Source organism: Delphinus delphis, chromosome 12 (assembly GCF_949987515.2).
Source record: "Delphinus delphis chromosome 12, mDelDel1.2, whole genome shotgun sequence".
In the NCBI taxonomy this organism is placed as follows: domain Eukaryota; kingdom Metazoa; phylum Chordata; class Mammalia; order Artiodactyla; family Delphinidae; genus Delphinus; species Delphinus delphis.
In genome coordinates, this window is record NC_082694.2 from 15,769,426 (window position 1) to 15,790,091 (window position 20,666).

Sequence of the window (20,666 nt, forward strand, 5' to 3'; positions counted from 1 at the left end):
AGCTAGAGGCCCACGAATGCTGGTCCCGACTGTGCTGTGGGCTGAGCACTCACGGTCGAGGTCTGCTGAGCTGGCCTCAAGGTCTGAGCGAGGGAAAGGAATCTGCAGGAAAGGAACCGTTGAACTTGACATTCTGAAGTGGAGTCTGGGCTGCGTTCTAACCCCACCAGGCCCAGTAATCTTGCTGCCATCTCTGCTGGTCAGCTAAGCGCCTCGTCAGGACGAAGGAGGTAGAGGATTAGTTTAGGTCAAAGACGGCACAAGGCAAGCAGCAGGGTCCACTACCAGCCCCGCCCCTGAGGCCTCCTGCTGACAGGAGCCCCTTGCATACTTGGGTGGCCATCTGTCGTCTCCATCTCTGCGATGGGCCTCCCCCTGCGTGGGGCGGACTTGGAGAGGCCTGCGGGGCTGGACAGTTGTCTTCCGTGACTCCACTTGAGGGAGGTCAGAGGACGGGAGAGCAGCCCAGTGGGGCTCTCACCTGCCCCCTGTTCCCCAGTGCCAAAGCCCTGGAGGCCCTTTTGTGAGTGAAGCGACAACAGCTAGCTTCCCCAGAAGCAAATATAGGACAAACACCAGCCAACTTTAACAAGAGCCAGGGCCGCCTTGCCCACTGGTTAGAGCGTGCAGAGACTCCGGGTCTGTAAGTGCAGCAGGGTGAGGCTGGACAGTGTATGAACTTGGCGGGAGTGTGGCCAGGGCACAGCAGCCTCTCCTGGGCCCGTGACCAGCACCAGAGACAACCAGGATGTCACCCGGCCGAGTGCCTGGCTCTAAAGGGGACCCTGGGATAACAGGGCCACAGGAAGGCACAAAGCTTGTCTGGAAGGAAAACACTTGAGACTCTTAACCCAGAAGAATTCTTTTATTTAAAAACTGCTGGTATGTGAATTTCCTCCTTCCTTCGCCCAGGCCAGAGAACCATCCCTGATGGGACCTGCACAGCCTCCACGGGGGTAGCCCAGCTGGTGGGCGGTTAGGATGGGCGGCAGCAGACACCTAGCCCAGTGCCTGGCTCTGTGTCACAAGCAGTGGGGAGGAGGGATGGGGAGAGGTGAGGGTGGGATAAGTGCAAGGCCAGAGACCTCAGGGGATGGAGAGGAAGGCAGGCCCGTGTGCACTCTCTGGTTCATGCTGCCCCCTGTCAGCTGCTGCCACCGCTACCATCTCCCTTCACATTCTAACTACTCAGCCCACGTCTGGTCCCTGTCCCGTGGACCCGAGGCCTGAACGCCCCGCTGCCAGGAGTCAGAATTCCGGCACCTCTCCTCGGGAATACCTTTGATGTAGGGCTGTGTGGAACACCCACACGGGGTCTCCCACCTCATGATCCATCACTGAAATGACCTGGAACCCAACTCTGGAAGCTGTAGCCCAACTAAGATTGTGGCAAAGTGTTCCTTGCTCTGGAGGCAGGTCTGCGGGGAGTGGGTCAAATTTAACAGCCCCTAATGTCTCATGCAGGTGAGGGTCCTCGGCTCCCCAAACAGGCTTCCTACATCCCTTCTGCTAGGACCGCAAGGGGCAGAACGGCGCCAGGGTACACCCTCCGAAAGCCCCTTCAAGGCTTTTGATCCGGTGGCCGCTCACTGGGGTTGGTCAGATCAGCCATGTGCCTTCAGAGGAGTGTGGTGGCAGGTCACACACTCCTGTGAAAGTGAGATCCTTGGAGGGAGGGGCTTGTGGCCCAGCACACTTCCGCGCCCCCAACAGGGAGGCCTGTCCCTTTGACACTCCAGCCAAGTAGATCTCCAGGGTCTTGAGCAGCCGTCTGGGGCTCTTCTTGGCCAACACCTCCAAGTCTGGAACAGAGAGGATTGGGGAGCAGAAGGCTTGTGGGGGCTGTGGAATGCACAACCCAGAGGCTCTGGAGAGGAGGGTGAAGGAGTCGTCTAAGATGGAGAGCTCACCAGAGAGGGAGACCCAGGAACCAGATTCGGCCACAGGGACCACACACTCTACCCTGTCCAGGACAGTCTCAACTTTGAATAGCCAGTCCAACTGTTGGGCCCAGCTTTTGATTCAGAAAATATAGTCACCGGATGTACAGGGCCAGGAAGGGAGAAGAGTGGCGGCAGAGGAAGGAGAGTGGCAGGCTCTTGAGGGTGGGATTGGAGGCCCGGGGAAGCTGGAACTTGAGAAGCTGTGAATGGGGGGCGGGGGGAAAGGAAGGCGCCCCACACCAGTCCAGCAGCCACCCTGGGGTCCCTGAACCCGGGGACGCCAGGAGTGCAGGAGCTAGGCCTCCCCAGAAGAGCAAGCACACCTCTGAGGACAAAACCCGAGTCAGAGATGGTCTTGTGCTGCGTCCTCCAGACGTGTGCGAGGCGGAGGAAAGTGGCGGCGTAGAAGCTGTTCACCACCGGGACCACCTTCTGCTGCCGGTTACACTCCCTGCAGGACGAGGGAGGTCACCTGCTCAGCAGTGGACAGAGGCTGACACCTGGGGGCCCTCCCGCCCTGTCCCCAAGGAGCCTTCACATCTGAGGTCAGGGTTGGGGAGGAGAGATGGGCTGCGAGGCTGGTGCACGGGGATCTCTCCAGGTACCCCAGAACCAGCAGGTGAGGGAGAGCTGGGAGGATGAGGCACGGGGGGGGTGGGGGGTGGGAGGGAACCAGGCTCTGCTGGCCGGGGAGGGCAGGGTGCCCAGCGTGGGGACTCACCTGGAGAGACATCCCTCCCTTAAGGCCTGGATGGTGATGCGGGTGATGTTCACGGACATCAAACAGAAGGGGAATTGCTGGAATGGAGTGGGTACTGGGTCAGTGGCGATCTAGGCTCTCACCTTCTGTGCTTCCCGTCACCTACAACCCGACCTGGCCCGCAGGAGATAACAGTCACAGCCAGAGGCAAGCAGCTGGTATTACTGATGCTTACATTTAATGTTCACAATAATCTTCCCATTTTACAGAGGAGGAAACTGAGGGTCAGTGACCTTAAATAACTTTCCTAAGGTGTTGGAACCAAGACTCCTACTGAGGTCGATTCACTCCGAAGCTGGTGCACAAACCCCTGTGCTAGTTCTCCAGCCTCGCATCAGCTCTCCTTGGCCTTCACCAGGCCCGCCCCGTGTGCTGCCTGTGGACCACATCACCCCCTGGGGTTGGATGGACACAAGAGGAGTGAGGCTCAGTTATCTAACCAATTCTATAGGTTCTTAAAATCTCTTCTCCCCTTCTCTGGGCTTCTGGTTATTTGCTCATAAGCTCTTCACCCAAAAGCAGACAGAGAAGGTACAAGTAGGTAGAAAGTCAGCATTGACTTAGGGCGCACCCCATCTCGTAGTAACACAGAAGCCTGAGAATGGGCTGTGCAGGTCCCACTCCCGAGCGGGGCAGACTGGGTCCAGCAGGGCTGCTTTACCAGGAAGGGCCTCCAAATTCCCTATAGCATCCACCTGAATGCTTTCTTTTTGGAGGGGCCAGTTCCTTCCTATTCTTTAACAACAAAAACCCAAGCAAACGAAAAGAGGCTTTCCCCAGGGGATCTGCAAATACTGCATGTTAGTTTCCGCTCTTGAACCCACACAAGGACATCGGCTGAGAGGGACACATAGACCAGTGCGTTCCTTAGCTTAGAACAAGAGCCAAAGTCTATTTATCCATCTGCTTCCCTTGAGAAGAAAAATCCCTTACATTGTGATGGAGAACTGTGCTGTCCAGTACTATAGCAACTAGCCAGGTGTAGCTATTTAAATTTTAATTAATTGAAAATTAAGTAAAATTAGAAATTCAACTCCTTAGTCATACCAGCCGTATTTCCTGTGCTCTAATAGCCACTCTTGCTTAAGAGCTGCTACACTGGACAGTGCAGATAGAGAACATTTCCTTCACTGCAAAAAGTTCTAGTGGCCAGCACTGAACTGTAGAAGGTCTTCTGGCTCCACAAGGATTTTTCTCAGGGCCTTCCATGACACCTGGATTCCAGGTCTTGGCCTGGCCACCTGCCAGCTGTGTATGCTTAGGAAGGCCACCTGAACTCTGTGAGACTCGGCTCTCCCGTCTCTCAAGACCAAAAAGGAAATAAATTTTAAGTGCTGTGCAGAAAAGAGTGAACACATCTGAAGAACCTAGGGGCAGGACAGGAATAAAGACGCTGACATAGAGAATGGACTTGAGGACACGGGGAGGCGGAAGGGTAAGGTGGGACGAAGTGAGAGAGTGGCATGGACGTATGTACACTACCACATGTAAAATAGCTAGTGGGAAGCAGCCGCATAGCACAGGGAGATCACCTCGGTGCTTTGTGACCAGAGGGGTGGGATAGGGAGGGTGGGAGGGAGACGCAAGAGGGAGGAGATATGGGGATATATGTATATGTATAGCTGATTCACCTTGTTATAAAGCAAAAACTAACACACCATTGTAAAGCAATTATACTCCAATAAAGATGTTAAAAAAAAAAGTGAACACAGCAGGCCTGAGATTGCCATCCTTAGAAAGGCCTGCTTATAAGGCTGGCATCTGGGAACCTGGATTTTGAGAGGGTTCCCACCATCCCCTCAGGCTGACTATTGTACCCAAACTGTGCAAACCATATGGTTTATGCTGAACACCTGCCTTCGCTCTGATTCTGGAATTTTGGTACGTGCTAGACAGATGGTGCTGCGAGACCAGCCCCCAGTAAAAACCTCGGGTACTGAATCTCTGATGAGCCCCCTGGTTGGTAACATTCCACGTGTTACGCAATTCGATGCTGTTGGAATTAAGCGCGTCCCGTGTGACTCTACTGGGAGAGGACTCCTGGAAGCCCGCACCTGGTTTCCTATGGATGTTGTCCATGCACTTCCTCCCTTTGCTGATTTTGCTTTTGCTGCAGTAAATCACAGCTGAGAGTACAACTATACACCAAATCCTGGGAGTCCTCCCAGTGGTCCTGGGGACCCCCACACAAGGGCCATGCTCAGTGGAGTCAATTCGCTAATCCTTACAAAAACTCTCCAGGGTAGCTTTTATTTTATTTTTTTATTTTTTATTCTTTTTTTTGCGGTACGCGGGCCTCTCACTGTTGTGGCCTCTCCCGCTGCGGAGCACAGGCTCCGGACGCGCAGGCTCAGCGGCCATGGCTCACGGGCCCAGCCGCTCCGCGGCATGTGGGATCTTCCCAGACCGGGGCACGAACCCGTGTCCCCTGTATCGGCAGGCGGACTCTCAACCACTGCGCCACCAGGGTAGCTTTTATTATCCACAGTCTACATTTTCTATTATCCCACAACCTACCTCACAGAGCTGCTCTAAGGAGTAATTTAGATCACATGTGCAAAATGCTAAGCGCGGCACTGGCCTGAGGAGGTGCTAACAAACGTTCATAATTATTATCTGCGCCTCAGTGGGTAGCTGAGGTCAGCAGCAATGCATCTCTACCTTGGGGTATTGCCTATTTAATTATAATATTTGTATAATATCATCCCTTCCCTTGCTTCCTTTCAGTCTAAAAATAAATATGGAAACAAGAACATGGTAGCAACATAATTAACAGAGGATCCAAACTTAGTGTTCATTCATTCTCAGGAATATTTTTATAAAAGCCTACTTACTAAAAAGCAGTGAAAACTGGAATTCAGATAGAAATATCTCCTTTCCTTCATCCCCCCAGGTGACTCTGAGGCGGGCTGCTGGCTGTAAGGAGCCCACGGCTGGGCGAGCTGTCAGGTGATGGGGGTCCTCGCCCCAGCTTCACCACTTAGTAGCTGCCCAGTTTTGTATATGCCCAGGAGTGAGATTGCTGGGTCATACGGTAATTCTATTTTTAGTTTTTTAAGGAACCTCCATACTGTTCTCCACAGTGGCTGTATCAATTTACATTCCCACCAACAGGGCAAGAGGGTTCCTTTTTCTCCACACCCTCTCCAGCATTCGTTGTTTGTAGATTTTCTCATGATGCCCATTCTAACTGGTGTGAGGTGATACCTCAGTGTAGTTTTGATTTGCATTTCTCTAATAACTGGTGATGCTGAGCAGCTCTTCGTGTGCCTCTTGGCCATCTGTATGTCTTCTTTGGAGACATGGCTATTTAGGTCTTCTGCCCATTTTTTGATTGGGTTGTTTTTTTAATATTGAGCTGCATGAGCTGTTTATATATTTTGGAGATTAATCCTTTGTTCATTGATTCGTTTGCAAATATTTTCGCCCATTCTGAAGGTTGTCTTTTCATTTTGTTTGTAGTTTCCTTTGCTTGGCAAAAGCTGTTAAGTTTCATTAGGTCCCATTTGTTTACTTTTGTTTTTATTTCCATTACTCTAGGAGGTGGATCGAAAAAGATCTTGCTGTGATTTATGTCAGAGAGTGTTCTTCCTATGTTTTCCTCTAAGAGTTTTATAGTGTCCAGTCTTACATTTAGGTCTCTAATCCATTTTGAGTTTCTTTTTGTGTATGGTGTTAGGGTGTGTTCTAATTTCATTCTTTTACATGTAGCTGTCCAGTTTTCCCAGCACCACTTATTGAAGAGACTGTCTATTCTCCATTGTATATCCTTGCCTCCTTTGTCATAGATTACTTGACCATAGGTGCGTGCGTTTATCTCTGGGCTTTCTATCCTGTTCCACTGATCTATATTTCTGTTTTTGTGCCCATTCCATATTGTCTTGATTATTGTAGCTTTGTAGTATAGTCTGAAGTCAGGGAGTCTGATTCCTCCAGCTCTGTTTTTCTCCCTCAAGACTGCTTTGGCTATTCGGGGTCTTTTGTGTCTCCATACAAATTTTAAGATTTTTTTGTTCTAGTTCTGTAAAAAATGCCATTGGTAACTTGATAGGGATTGCACTGAATCTGTACATTGCTTTGGGTAGCATAGTCATTTTCACAATAGTGATTCTTCCAATCCAAGAACATGGTATATCTCTCCATCTGTTTGTATCATCTTTAATTTCTTTCATCAGTGTCTTATAGTTTTCTGCATACAGGTCTTTTTGTCTCCCTAGGTAGGTTTATTCCTAGGTATTTTATTCTTTTTGTTGCAATGGTAAATGGGAGTGTTTCCTTAATTTCTCTTTCAGATTCCTCATCATTAGTGTATAGGAATGCAAGAGATTTCTGTGCATTAATTTTGCATCCTGCAACTTTACCAAATTCATTGATTAGCTCTAGTAGTTTTCTGGGGCATCTTTAGGATTCTCTATGTATAGTATCATGTCATCTGCAAACAATGACAGTTTTACTTCTTCTTTTCCAATTTGTATTCCTTTCCTTTCTTTTTCTTCTCTGATTGCCGTGGCTAGGACTTCCAAAACTATTTTGAATAATAGTGGTGAGAGTGGACATCCTTGTCTTGTTCCTGATCTTAGAGGAAATGCTTTCAGGTTTTCACCATTGAGAATGATGTTTGCTGTGGGTTTGTTGTATATGCCCTTTATTATGGTGAGGTAGGTCCCCTCTATGCCCACTTTCTGGAGAGCTTTTATCATAAATGGGTGTTGAATTTTGTCAAAAGCTTTTTCTGCATCTACTGAGATGATCATATGGTTTTTCTCCTTCAATTTGTTAATATGGTGTATCACACTGATTGATTTACATATGTTGAAGAATCCTTGCATCCCTGGGGTAAATCCCACTTGATCATGGTGTATGATCCTTCTAATGTGTTGTTGGATTCTGTTTGCTAGTGTTTTGTTGAGGATCTTTTCATCTATATTCATCAGCGATATTGGTCTGTAGTATCTTCATGTTCCTTCGCCAGGAAATGAAGATTTACAAGGATCATCTCTGCCCTACCTTTACGCAGGCTTGTCATGTTGATGGGATGAAATAACAGACGGAAATTGCAAGGAAAGCTATACAAATTGTTGTCTGTTTGTAACTACTGTTGTGAGGGGCTTCCCTTCCTGCCAGCAATCAGCCAGATGCGGCCTGCGTCTCGGCATCTGAACTGTAGCACTCCTCCTCCTCAGGACAGCGTGGGCCATGCACTTCCATGGAGTCCTGGGTTCCCCCAGCATCTGTACTTTCTGGCCAATTCCCCTTTAGTAGGATGTACCACAGGTACCTGAGACCTCAGCTCTCTCCTTAGAAAAGGGACAGGACTGGCTTCTGGCAGGTCTGAGTCCCCCAACTGTTACTCTGGTCTTCTACGTGCCTCCTGGAAAACTGTATTTTCAAGATCCATAAGGGCTTGAGGTGAAGTTTTCCTTTAAACTTTGGAGTTACTTAAGAGTTCAAGTAATCATAAAGCCGGAAGGGACCTTAGAATCTTTTAGGCCAAATCTCTTATTTCATAAAACAGCAAAGGGAGGCCCAGAGAGGCTAGGTGACTTGCCTCAAATCATAGCTAAGTAATGGTACTGCAGATGGAACTAGGATCTAGCTTCCTGACACCTACACCAGCCCTCTTATTTTATTATTTTAAGCTGCTATTCCTTCTTATTGTCTGACATGCATGTTGTGGAGTAAGTATAAATCCACAATAAATTCCACAGAGGCCAGCAGGTGAAGGGATGAGAAACAGATTGGTCAAAGTGGCCAGGCTGGTCTGGACCCAGATCAAGTACCCAGGGCTTCCTCTCTCGTCTTGCTCTTCCCTCTGCCTGGGACATTCCTCCCTCAGATATCCAATGACCTACCCCCTCACCTCAGTCAAGCCTGTCCTTGAAAACGAATGAGGGATGCTGAATTGGCACTAACCCTCTACCCTGGCTTCCATATTTCTGCAGGAAGATCTTACAAGAGAGCCTTCAAAAACCACAAGAAGGGAGGCTCTGAGGTCAGAGATGATTTCTAGGAAATACTCATTAGCTGGGGGACCTTGGGCAAGCCATTTCCCCTCTCTGGGTCTTCACTGTCTCTACAACAAGGGGCTGGCCCAGTGACTGCTAAGATATGCCTCAACCTCTGGGCCTCCTATAACAAAGCAGCATCGCTACAAGAGACTGCACTGTTTCACAGGCTAACTGGTCCGGTTCTCAAACCTGACCCAGACACTACCTCCCCGCACCGTGAAGAGCACAGAATACGCCCACAGTCTCAACTCATGGGTCCTGATATACCTCAAGACCAGATCCTCACGAGGTCCCCTCTTGCCTCCTCCAGTGTCTCCTGGAAGAGATGGGCGTACGTGAAACCATCAGGTTTAATGGGTACTTTTCCTCAAAAGATAACAGAAAAAAAAAAAAAAAAAAAAAGATAACAGAGATATGCAGTGAACGAAATGCCCAGGTGGCATTTCTGCCCAGGTGGCAGGAACTGTGTGACTATTTGTTTTGTAGTCAAGAAGTTTTAGATTCAAAATGGATCTATCTCACCTTACAACGGCTGTGTGTATATGTGTGGATGTATGTGCTGTGTCTGTGTGTGCAGGCGCAAGGGCAGATATGATTTTGAAAACACCACATATATTTATGTATGCGTGTATTATCTATAAGATGTATATAAAATGTATTTTTGCTCACAGAAATCAAAAGTTACTTTGATAACTAACACTCCTTGAATGACTAATGTGCTTAGCACTTTACACGGTTTTTCTCCAACTCAGAATAAGTCTACGGAGTTGGGATTATTTTCTCATGTTACAAAGCAAGAAGCTGAGGTTCTGAGACTTAACTAATATGACCAACAACACAGTTACTGGAACAGTCTGTTTTTGCAGTGCAGGCCGGCCTGACTCCAGCTTGAAGACAAAATGATCTGAAGAAAAGGCTGCAGGTCTGACCTTCAGCCACTCATTCTCAGCTCCTCTCCCTCAGGCAGCATCACACCCCCCTTCCTGTTCTCTGTGAAGTGCTGCTGGGGCCTGGGCAGGTCTGCTCACCACTGGAGACCACTCCTTTCAGAGTCAGGAGGGAATCAGTGACACATACATATTTTCCAAGCTCTGGACACTGAGAGGGCCTAGAAGCAGTGAGATCCTAATACCAGTGAGAACACCCAGCACTCAGATCTTGGTTTCCAAATAGCATTCTCCAACTAAAGAACAAGAGCTCTTTGGAGAAGTGGTTGATCTCAGGGCTGGGAATCATTCAGGGAAAATACAAGAGCCTAGAGCATCTTTAGGGTCCAGAAAGTAGAAAAGTGCTCAAAAAAGGACAGGGCATGGTGAAAGGGCACAGGTACCACCTGAAAGAGCTTTTTTGTTTGAAAGAGCTCTTAAAATGGTCGACATGGGACCTAGAGGGGTGGGATAGGGAGGGTGAGAGGGAGGGAGAGGCAAGAGGGAAGAGATATGGGAACATATGTATATGTATAACTGATTCACTTTGTTATAAAGCAGAAACTAACACACCATTGTAAAGCAATTATACTCCAATAAAGATGTAAAACAAAAAAAATGGTCGACATGGGAACAATTTTAGCAACAAAATAAATAATAAAAGTGTTGGGTTATATCCCATAGAATAAAATAAAAATCTGAGTCCATGTGGATATAAAAAGTACCTCAATCAATAAATAGCAAAGACAATTCTTTCTTACAGAAGAATTCCAATTAATAAATTTAAAAATTAATAAATGTAGGAGGAATGAGGGAAACAAAATCACTATTAGAACCAAGTTTGAGGAAAAACAGGTTATTTGCGTAGCTTCAAAGTATCTTCCTCCAAGACAGTGATTAATTACAAAGGGAAAAATAGTAACTTTACAGCGTAGAAACCTGGCTGATATCCCCTTAACCATGTGCCCAAGGTTAACTTCACCGTAATAAGACATGTTGACGTGGGTGCTCCTGACATGAGGTACATCACTTCCGTAGTTGTCAAAAACGCATAACCTGGGGCTTCCCTGGTGGCACGGTGGTTAAGAATCGCCTGCAGGGGACACGGGTTCAAGCCCTGGTCCAGGAAGATCCCACATGCTGCGGAGCAACTAAGCCCATGCACCACAGCTACTGAGCCTGTGCTCTAGAGCCCGTGCGCCACAACTGCTGAGCCTACGTGTCACAACTACTGAAGCCTGTGCGCCTAGAGCCCGTGTTCCGCAACAAGTGAAGCCACTGCAGTGAGGAGCCCGCGCACCACAAGGAAGAGTAGCCCTCACTCGCTGCTACTAGCGAAAGCCTGCGTGCAGCAACGAAGACCTAACGCAGCCAAAAATAAATAAATAAATAAGTAAACTTATGAAACAAACAAACGCATAACCTCAGTCTAAAATTTATATGGCAGATGGAACCACCCCCACCCTTGCTCTTTCTTTTCCATTTCAGTTGGTGGCCACTCTGTCTTTCCAGCTGCTCAGGCTAAAAATCACCATTGATGCCTCTTTTTCTTATACTTGTACCCAATCCATTCGAAAAGTATGCTGGCTCTATTCTCTACAGCCCATACGCTCAAGATTCTACATCCAGAATCGGATCACTTCACAACGCCTCCTCTGAAAATACCCTGGTCCAGATCACCATCATCTCTAACTTGATTACAAAAGCCCTCACCAGAGACTACTCTCAACCCAACGGCTGGGAGGATCCACTTAAGAATGTAAGTTGCATCGTGTCACTCCAGGCTGTTCAAAACCCTCATTTGACTCAGAGTAAAAGCAAACATCCTCATCATAGCCTACCGGGCCCGACACCGTCTGCTCCCCGTTACCCCATCACCTCCTTCCTACTGCCCTCCCTGCCCCTTCCGCTCCAGCTGGCCTCCCTGCCATTCCTGCACATGCCAGACATACACCTCCTTTGGGACGTTTGCTCTAGCTGCCCGCTCTGTGCGGAATGCTCTTCCTCCAAATACAAGCTTGGCTAACATCCTCACCTCCTTCAAGGCTTGGTTTAAGTCTCACCCTCTCGTGAGAGCTACCCTAATACCCCATAAAACTGTAATCCTCCCACATTCTCCTAACCTTGCCTACGTAGCACTTACCACCTTTAACATACTCTATAATTTATTTATGTATTAGGCTTACTGTCTTGTCCTCTCTGCTAGAAGGATCTTTGTCTGTTTTGCTCACTGATGTTTCCCAAACACCAAGAACAATAACTAGCACAGGGAATCCTAAATAAATACCTGTTTAGTACATGAAGGAATTCCAGGCCCCATGAATCTGGGATAGATGAGTGGCAGGAAACAGGTCAAGTATGTTTTCTAAATGGGGGGACCACCACCTTTTACTACAGGGGAAAACCATCAAACCAACCCTGGAGAGCAGGCCTGGACAGAACCTGAGGGCTACGGGAGCCACTTCTGGCCTTCCAGCAAGTCCATGTGTTACCTGACACTTCGAGGCAAACCTTCTTCCCTGGGCAAATAAAGGCTGGCCCCCCTCCTCCAGGGTCAGGAGAACCTGCCAATACTGGGAGGGCAGTGAGCTGAGACGCTGGTACCACAGTTGTGTCCAGCGCTTTTGTACATTACCTCATTTAATTTTCCCAACTATCCAGCTGACGTTTCCAAGATTTCCTCTTTATGGATGAGGAAACCAAGGCCCTGAAGAGTTGAGGCACTTGCTTGAGACACACACTAATGAGTGCTGGAGCTCAGATTCCAGCCAGGTCAGGGTGACAGTGATGCCCATGCCCAGTTTGCCTCAGCTGTCCTGAGGGCCCTCAGCAATTGGAGATCTACCTGCGAAGCTGTCACGGTTACTCAGGAGAGCCCTGTGCCAAGGTCCTAGCCCCTACAGCCCTCTCTGCTGGCTTCCCACCAAAGCCCCACCTGGATATGGTGACGAGACAGGCGGAAGATCTCCTGGGCCATCAGCAAGGTCTTTGAGTCCATCACCAGGTACAGGAGATGCAGGAGGGCAAGGAAGCCTGCTCCTCTCAAGTCTGTGGCTGGATTTGTTCCTAAAACAAAAACCAAGAGGAAATTCAGGGTGCTTAATGAAATCCCTGCTCTGTGAGATTCAATGACTTGGTTACCTTGATCACTGCCCAAGTGGACAGCCTAGACTTCCCCTGCCTGACTGTAACAAGGCAGTCAAAGAAGCGGGGAGCTGGGACTTTTATCCTTCTCTAGTGCTAAGGAGCCCACCACACCCTTCGTGACATCAGTGGAGGCTACATGGGAACAGCAATGAGGCACCCCTGCCCCACCCAGCCAGTGGTATTAGTGGAGGTCAGGTGGGATACCTGGATTTCTATCCCCACCTGGCAGTAATGAGGTGACATCACCCTTCCCCCACTGCCCAGTGTCAGAGGAGGCCTGCTAAAATAGAAGATTTAAAGATGATCAACACTGTCATTACATAATACCCACAATATCTAGGACACAATAAAAAATCACTCATTACACCAAGAACTAGGAAAACCTCAATTTGAATGAGAAAAGACAATCAACAGATAGCAACACTGAGATCACACATATGTTGGAATTACCTGATAAGGAAGGAATTTATAGCAGCTGTCCTAGGCAGAATAACTGGCACCTCCAGAGATAGCCACGTCCTAATCCCCAGAACCTACAAGTACGTTCTGTTGCACAGCAAGGGGGAATCAAGGTTGCAGTTAGAACGGAGGTTGCTAATCAGGACAGGGAGATTATCCTGGATTATCTGGCTGGGCCCAATGTAGTCAGAAGAACCCTTAAAAGTGAGAGAGGGAGGTAGAAGCACAGAGTCAGAAAGAGAGACGTGAGGACAGAATCAGCTCAGAGAGATGCTGCGTTCCTGGCTCTGAAGGAGGAGGCACGTGGGTGGACTCTAGAAGGTGGAAAAGGCACAGAAATAGATTTCCTCCTAGAGCCTCCAAAAAGGAATGCAGCCCTGCTGCCACCTTGATCTTGCCCCAGTGAGACTGTGTCAGACTTCTGAACTACAGAACTAGAAGATAATAAGTCTGTGTTGATTGAAGCCACTAAATTTGTGGTAATTTTCTGCAGCAACAATGGGAAGCTACTATAGCAGCTATCATAAAAATGCCTTTGATAAGCAATTACAAACATTTGAAAAAGATGAAAAAACAGAAAGTCTCAGTAAAGAAATATCAGATGTAAAGAACCAAACAGAAACTTCAGAAAAATATAATACCTAAAATTAAAAACTCACTGGATGGGCTCAACAGCAGAATAGAGACCAAAGAGGAAAGAACCAGTGAACTTGAAGATGGAACAATATAAACTGCCCAATCTGATCAATAGAGAGAAAAAACAAAACAAAATAAACAGAGCCTTGAAGACCTCTGAGCTATACAGAGATCCCCCTAAAATGAACAGAGCCTCTGGGACCTGTGGAACAGTAACAGAAGATCTAGCATCTGTGTCATCAGAGTTGTACAAGGGAGGAGAAAGAGCAGGGCTGAAAAAAGTACTCAAAGTAATAACGGCTGAAATTTTACCAAATTTGCCAAAGACATAAACCTACAGATTCAAGAAGCTGAGCAAACCCTTAATAAGATAAGCCCAAAGAAATCCCCACTAAGACATATCAGAGTCAAACTCCTGCAAACAAAAGAAAAAAAACAAACAAAAGAGATCTTGAAAGCAGAGAGAGAAACAACTTCTTATCTAACAAGGAGGAATAATTCAAGTGACAGCAGATTTCTCATCAGAAACCATGGAGGCCAAAAGGAAGTAGCACATTTATTTTTAAGCGCTGAAAGAAAAGACCTGTCAACCTGGAATTCTACATTCAGAGAAATTATCCTTCAGGAGTGAAGGGGAAATCAAGACATTCTCAGATGAAGGAAAGCTAAAGAATCTATTGCCAGCAGACCTACTTTAGAAAATGGCTAAAGGAAGTTCCTGAAACAGAAAGGAAGTGATAAAAGAAGGAATCTTAGAATATCAGAAGAAAGAACAATGGAGAGAGTAAATATATGGGTAAATACAACAGATCTTGCTTCTCCTCTTGAGTTATTTTAATTAATGGTTGAAACAAAAATCATAACACTGATGTCATTCTCAATGTACACAGAGGGAATATTTAGGACAATTATATTATAGATGAAAGAAGGTAAAGGGACTTAAACACATTGTCAGTACCAACAGAGCACCAATTAATTATGAGTATATAAAGTTTCCTTTTTAAATTAAGATATTTTCCTATTCTATACAAATGTAATTTGATATGATTTTGAAAAAATAGTACAGTCCCAAAACAGGTGAAATCATTCTGTTTCACTCAAAAAAATGAAATAATATAAAAAAAAATTGTCATCGATAGTAAAAGAAAAGAATAAAAAGAAAACACTGGATTCTAAATCCTATCACTCCCATGCTTTCTATCTCACTTAGAGTAAATATTTTACACTGGCCTGCAAGGCCCTGAGTGAACTATTCTCCTTCTCCACTTCAGCCACACTCCTTGCTATTTCTCAGAAAGAGGTACACACATTTCACCTCAGGGCCTTTGCATCTGCTGTACCCTCTTCCTGAAATGCTCTGCCCCAGATATCCTGTCTCATGGTGCTGACATGACAGGAAGAGGACTGTCTGGGTTCTCACGCTAGTCCTGGAATAAGGAGTCAGGGAGAAGATGAACCATTCCTCTCTCTTACCCTGAAAGCCCAGATCTTCCCAGTGGTCTCCGTGGAGGGCACAGTCAAACTTGGAGCCGGTCAGCTTCTTATAGATGGTCTGGAGGACTCGGCCATGCATTGGGTCTTGGCTATCCAGGCCACCTGCCCCAAAACACACCCATGCTCTGTTGGATTGGCCCTCACAGGAGGACTGAGTGCTTCCCAGAGAACGGTACAGCCCAGACAGAGCTGGCCGGTGCTCCAGACACTCTGCTCTCCCCCCAGCATGGTAAATGCAGGAGCCCTGGCTTAGTCTCAGCAACCGGGTAGGCAAACTGTGCTCTCTGCCTGACCACTCACGCGGCGCCTGCCTTGGGGCAGCCCCCGTGTACTCACACTGAGCGATGGTCAGGACCAAGTCCCTTTCTTCACGGAGGCCCTGGTGGAGCTTGGGAGGCCCGAAGAGGCAGTGCCGGAGGGCAGCAAGCCCGGTCCTTCGGATCGTTGGCTGGATTCTTTTCTGGGGAGGAAGGTGCAGGCAATAGGCAGAGTGCTGTGATCATTTGCTTTAATGAACTTACCATCAGGCTCAGTACAGGACCGGTCTTGCAGAAAGGAGTGGTTCTCCCACTAACTGGCTGGCCTCTGGGCCAGGGAAATGGGGCAGAAGCTGTGAAGCATCTGCGAATCTCTGGAGACAGACTCTTCCAGCTTGTAGGCTCTTTGTAAGTAGAGAGAGATGTCCCCGAGCATAGGCATTATCATCCGGTTGTCTACATTTAGTCCTCTGGGCTTTTCCAGAAATAGCTATGTCACTGACTACCAAGGAAGCTAGAGGTGGCTGGCTATGGGGGCTGGCATCTCACAGATGCCAGGCCAAGTTTCCCAGCAGGGCTGCTTCTACCCTTTGTATGTCTGTCTCTGTCTCTCTCTGTAAAGGACATAAATATAAAGTCTAACAGCTCTCTCAGCTTCCAAGAAAGACAGTCAGTGGCGGGGGGACTTCTCTAGCAGTCCAGTGGTTAGGATTGCACGCTTGCAATGCAAGGGGCGCTCGTTCAATCCCTGGTCGGGGAACTAAGATCCCGCATGCCATGTGGCACGGCCAAACCAACAAACAAAAAGACAGTCAGTGGGCACTTTTTTGGAGCAGGATACCCCTGCGGGGAGCTGGCGCCTTCTGTCCACACCACAGCAGCAGTGCCTAAACCAGCTCCTGCCGACCTCTCCTTGTTCACAGCCATTGCCGCAGGGCTTAGGATACTCTGATTTCGGCAGCCTCTGGATCTCTGGGTCCTACAAGCCAATCTGATTCCTATCTTTTTAGCCTCGCTCCTTGAGCCAGGCTTTAGGTTGAAGATCTGAGATCACAGTTCTCTAAACTTACTACTGGTCACCAAGATTCCCCAGAAAGCTTGTCAGCTTTTACTCTCCTTCATATTCTTTCTTTTTCCAACCCCACATATTTTTTAAATTCCCAAATAACTTCTTGTTCCTCTAGGGGATGGAAGATTTTCCTGCGGTGGCAGTGAATTACTCAGCTCTCTGGACAGGCTGCCCTGCTTCCCCAAGGAACTCCCTAGCATCTGATTGCAGACCTCCCCATCCCTAGGAGGAGAAAGCAGGGAGCAGCTCCACGGGCCCCTATAAGACAGGGCCACTAGAGTTCTGGGGGCACAGTCCCTGAAAGGCCGCCGGGGCCCACATGACATGTGGGTCCTTGGCCACTTGTGATTCTGCGCCCCGAGATTTCTTAGTCGAGACAGAGCCCTCGCCTGGAAAGTTCCATCTTGCTTGCCCAGTGCCCTATCCTGGTGGGGAAGAAACCTGGCTCCTGGGAAGAAAGTGCTTTGCTTGAGACCCCCAAACCTCCCTACTGTCATACCTTGAAGGAAGAGAGGTCCACGGTCTGGAAATGCTGGAGGGCCTCAATGAAAGAGATTAGCTGCCCAGGCTGGTCTGAGCTGGCCCGGCTCCCTGTGGCAAAAGGGAAGACACTCTGGCACTTGTAACAGTAGTCATTCTATCAGCAGACATTTACTGAGGGCCGCCGGTTGCCACCTCTAAGCCCAGCGCTGACTTTCAGCTGTAAACGTCAGACACCTACAGTTACAACCAAGCCTCCTCTGTCAAGGGGGTGGCGTTATCTGCTGGGCTGACTCCCTTTCGGACCCGGCTGTGCAGAGGCTGAAGTGAGTGGAGATAGATCTGCAGGGGCCCCTAATGTCCACTCATCTGTGAGCGGGGGCAAGTCACTGCCTGGAGGAGGTACCCACGCAGGAGCATGCTACAGGTTTGTTTAGGGGCCTTTCCTATCTTCTACTTTGCCCCTTCTCACGCCCTGGATACGAATGATCCCCTATCCAGCCTTCGCCACAGGGTACTGACTCATCAGTCCGCAATACAGGTGATGGCTGATACAGTCCACTGTAACATCTCTTCAGGAGCTCAAGTGGGGTTCAGGCTAGATTTGGGTCCCAGTTCTCCCCTCCCGCAGCTCCATCCAAACCTCCTGAAAGGCACGAGAGACAGAGGCTTCCAGCAGATGGCTTCAGCCCCCAGTTCCAGGGACTTGCTTGTATAGTGAACAGCCTGCTCGATCTGACACAGGGGTCCTGGCTGCCTGCCTCCATCCTCTGCCTGACCTCATCACCCTGCAGACGTTGACCCTGACGAAGGTCCTCCCTGTCTTCTCTCATGGCTGGCAGCCCTCTCCCCAAGGCATTCATCCCCATTCCCTCCAGAGGTCGATGGCATCACCTCTGAATTGGGAAAAGAGATTTTATCCTATGTCACGTATTGGAAACGAGAAGACCCAGGAATTCTGTATCCTAATCCCAGAGGCACAGAACATTAGCCGCACGGGTGGCTCGTGTGCTTAGCAGCAGCGGGCTGTGAGGAGGCAGTTACCTGTCTCTGGCTGGATACTGTCCACAGCTTCCCATTCTTCTTGGGCTCGGAGCACCTCTGTATTCATAACTGCAATAGTGAGAAAAGGAGACCGTCTGAGATCGAGGTGTGTCCGGATTGCTGTCGTAGCCCCTGGCCTTCCCTGCCTGCCTTGGGCCTTGTTGCTACCCTCTGACATGCCAGAGTGAGCTTTCAAAAAGGCAGATCTGACGGCAGCCTGCTGCTCAGAACCCTCCAGGGCGTCTCCATAATTCTCAAGATGAAACCCCAACTCTTCACAATCGGGAGACTCCTTACCTCTCTGGCTCTGTCCTGGGGCATCCAGAAGTACCTGAAGTCTCTCAACAGCCCCCTTGGGTGCCTCTGCACACCCCGCTCTCCCACCTTCAGTTCCAGCCCCTTCTAGCGCAGTTCCATCTCATCCTTCAGCCAATTCCGGCATCACCCTCACCTGGCGCCTTCTTTAGCCTCTGTAATCTGCGTTAGGAGCTGCTCCATGAGAGACCCCGACACCCCATGCTTACCACCATGTTGCAAACTGTCTTGCCCACTGCACTGGGCGCCACAGGAAGGTAGGGTTCTGAGCGCCTGACACATGACAGGTGCACAATGAATGTTTTTGTTGTTGTTTGTTTGTTTGTTTTGTTTCTGGCTGTACCTCGCAGCATGCAGGATCTTAGCTCCCCAACCAGGGATCAAACCCGTGCCCCCTGCAGTGGAAGTGCAGAGTCCTAATCACTAGACTGCCAGGGAAGTCCCCACAATGAATGTGTGATGAATGAATGAAAGCACAACAAAAGCGAGGGAAACAGAAGAAAAAAGCAGCAGGACAGGCGCTCTATAACCACCACACAGCCCTCTTCTCCACACCACAGCTGCCACTCTCTGGGCCAAACTGCTGGCAGCATGGCCCATCACTGGCTTTTCCCATTTGCTACGGAGGACACTGGCCGACAGTGGGCAGGATGGAGAGACCTCTGTTTGACACCCAAACTCGTGAGCCTTCTAGCCTGGGTGGTGAAAGCAGGTTAGGACAGCTCCCCTCTGCCTCGCAATCCGGGCTGAGGACGTTCACGTGACAATGAACTGTTTTGTAAGTATACTTGCAAATTAAAGAAAAAGGTACCCCAAAATCAAAACACTAAAGGATAACGAGGACAAGGAGGCTGCTGGGGAGCCGGAGGGCTCAGCTGGCAAAGCACAGCGCAGAGCCAAACTGCTTGTCAACTTTCCATCTCTGTCCCTCACGAGCTGCGCTTCTTCGGGCAGGTCACTTAACCATTGGTAATCACTCTTCCAACTATTGTGAGGAGGACGTAACTCTTCAGATTCTAGGGGAGTGCGTGGCCCAAAGGCCACTCGCTCAATAAACATCAGCTAGTATCACTGACGCAGTTGTGGGCTCGGGTCTAGCAGGGATGTGGACGGTGGGAGCAGATGAGATGGGTCCGGGGTCCTGAATCCTGGACTTCTAGGACATTCAATCTTGCCAGCCCCAGCCCGGGGTAGCAGACTACACCAGGGCTTCCAAACTAGGTAACTTCAACAGAATACAGAACACTCAACCTGGGACAGTGAAGAAAACAAAACTTACTTCCAGCATGCTGAACCCTTGGGAGATGAAAAAGAGGGACAAAGTGGCTAAACAAGAAGAGCGGAGCAGCAGCCATGGATCTCATCACGACGCTGAGAAGCTCCCCACCCTTCACCCCTCATCCACATCCAGCTTCACTGACTTCATGACTTCAGATCATTATGAGCAACTCGATCCATCTTTCACCCCCCACACCTTCACCTGCAAACGGGTTGATCAAAGGTTGTGAGCCAGGAGCACAAACCTCACAGGCAAGGGTGTGGGAGCTTACTGTGACAGCAAGGTAGTCAAGAGAAAGTCCGAGGTCTCAAGCAGCAACGCAATCTGGTGCCCAAACTGGAGACAAACATCCAACCCGTGTAAGAGCATCTCTCTCCTTTCCTGGTTCCTTTAGGACTCCCACCTCTGAAGATGATCCTGACATAAATACTATTTTTCCCCTAAACTGACAGAAGAACGAGGAGCCACAGCACGAATCTCCAGGACAACAAACCCAGGTCCCGTTAGTACGGCTCTTTATCGTTTTTCCTTTTGTCAACTGCCTCCTTTATTTAGGCCCTCTTCTACTTATTCGCATAGTAAACGGCACAGCTGATCTAGTCGGCCTATTAGTTTAAATTTGCTGAGAGCAATCTGGGGAAAAAATTGTAGTTATTTAGTATGATTAAGAATATCTGGGGCTTCCCTGGTGGTGCAGTGGTTGAGAGTCCGCCTGCCGATGCAGGGGACACGGGTTCGTGCCCCGGTCCGGGAAGATCCCACATGCCGCAGAGCGGCTGGGCCCGTGAGCCGTGACTGCTGAGCCTGCGCTCCGCAATGGGAGAGGCCACAACAGTGAGAGGCCCGTGC

The 20,666-nt window shown here is 48.8% G+C and overlaps 1 protein-coding gene across 4 annotated transcripts in view; it reads right to left on the reverse strand.

The window, feature by feature from the left end:
* Positions 1-856: 856 nt before the first annotated feature.
* Positions 857-20,666, reverse strand: part of ELMOD3 (ELMO domain containing 3) — a 28,502-nt gene continuing 8,692 nt past the window's right edge. For 3 of the 4 annotated variants that reach the window (XM_060027437.2, XM_060027435.2, XM_060027434.2), the window contains 8 exons: positions 18,224-18,292; positions 17,199-17,290; positions 15,710-15,833; positions 15,353-15,475; positions 12,573-12,703; positions 2,665-2,741; positions 2,267-2,394; positions 857-1,802 (listed from right to left, as the gene is read on the reverse strand). In XM_060027437.2, the coding sequence (XP_059883420.1) occupies positions 1,600-1,802; positions 2,267-2,394; positions 2,665-2,741; positions 12,573-12,703; positions 15,353-15,475; positions 15,710-15,833; positions 17,199-17,290; positions 18,224-18,290 (945 nt within the window). In that variant the 5' untranslated portion in view covers positions 18,291-18,292 and the 3' untranslated portion in view covers positions 857-1,599. The remainder of the gene's footprint in view (positions 1,803-2,266; positions 2,395-2,664; positions 2,742-12,572; positions 12,704-15,352; positions 15,476-15,709; positions 15,834-17,198; positions 17,291-18,223; positions 18,293-20,666) is intronic. The other variant, XM_060027436.2, reaches the window with a different exon arrangement.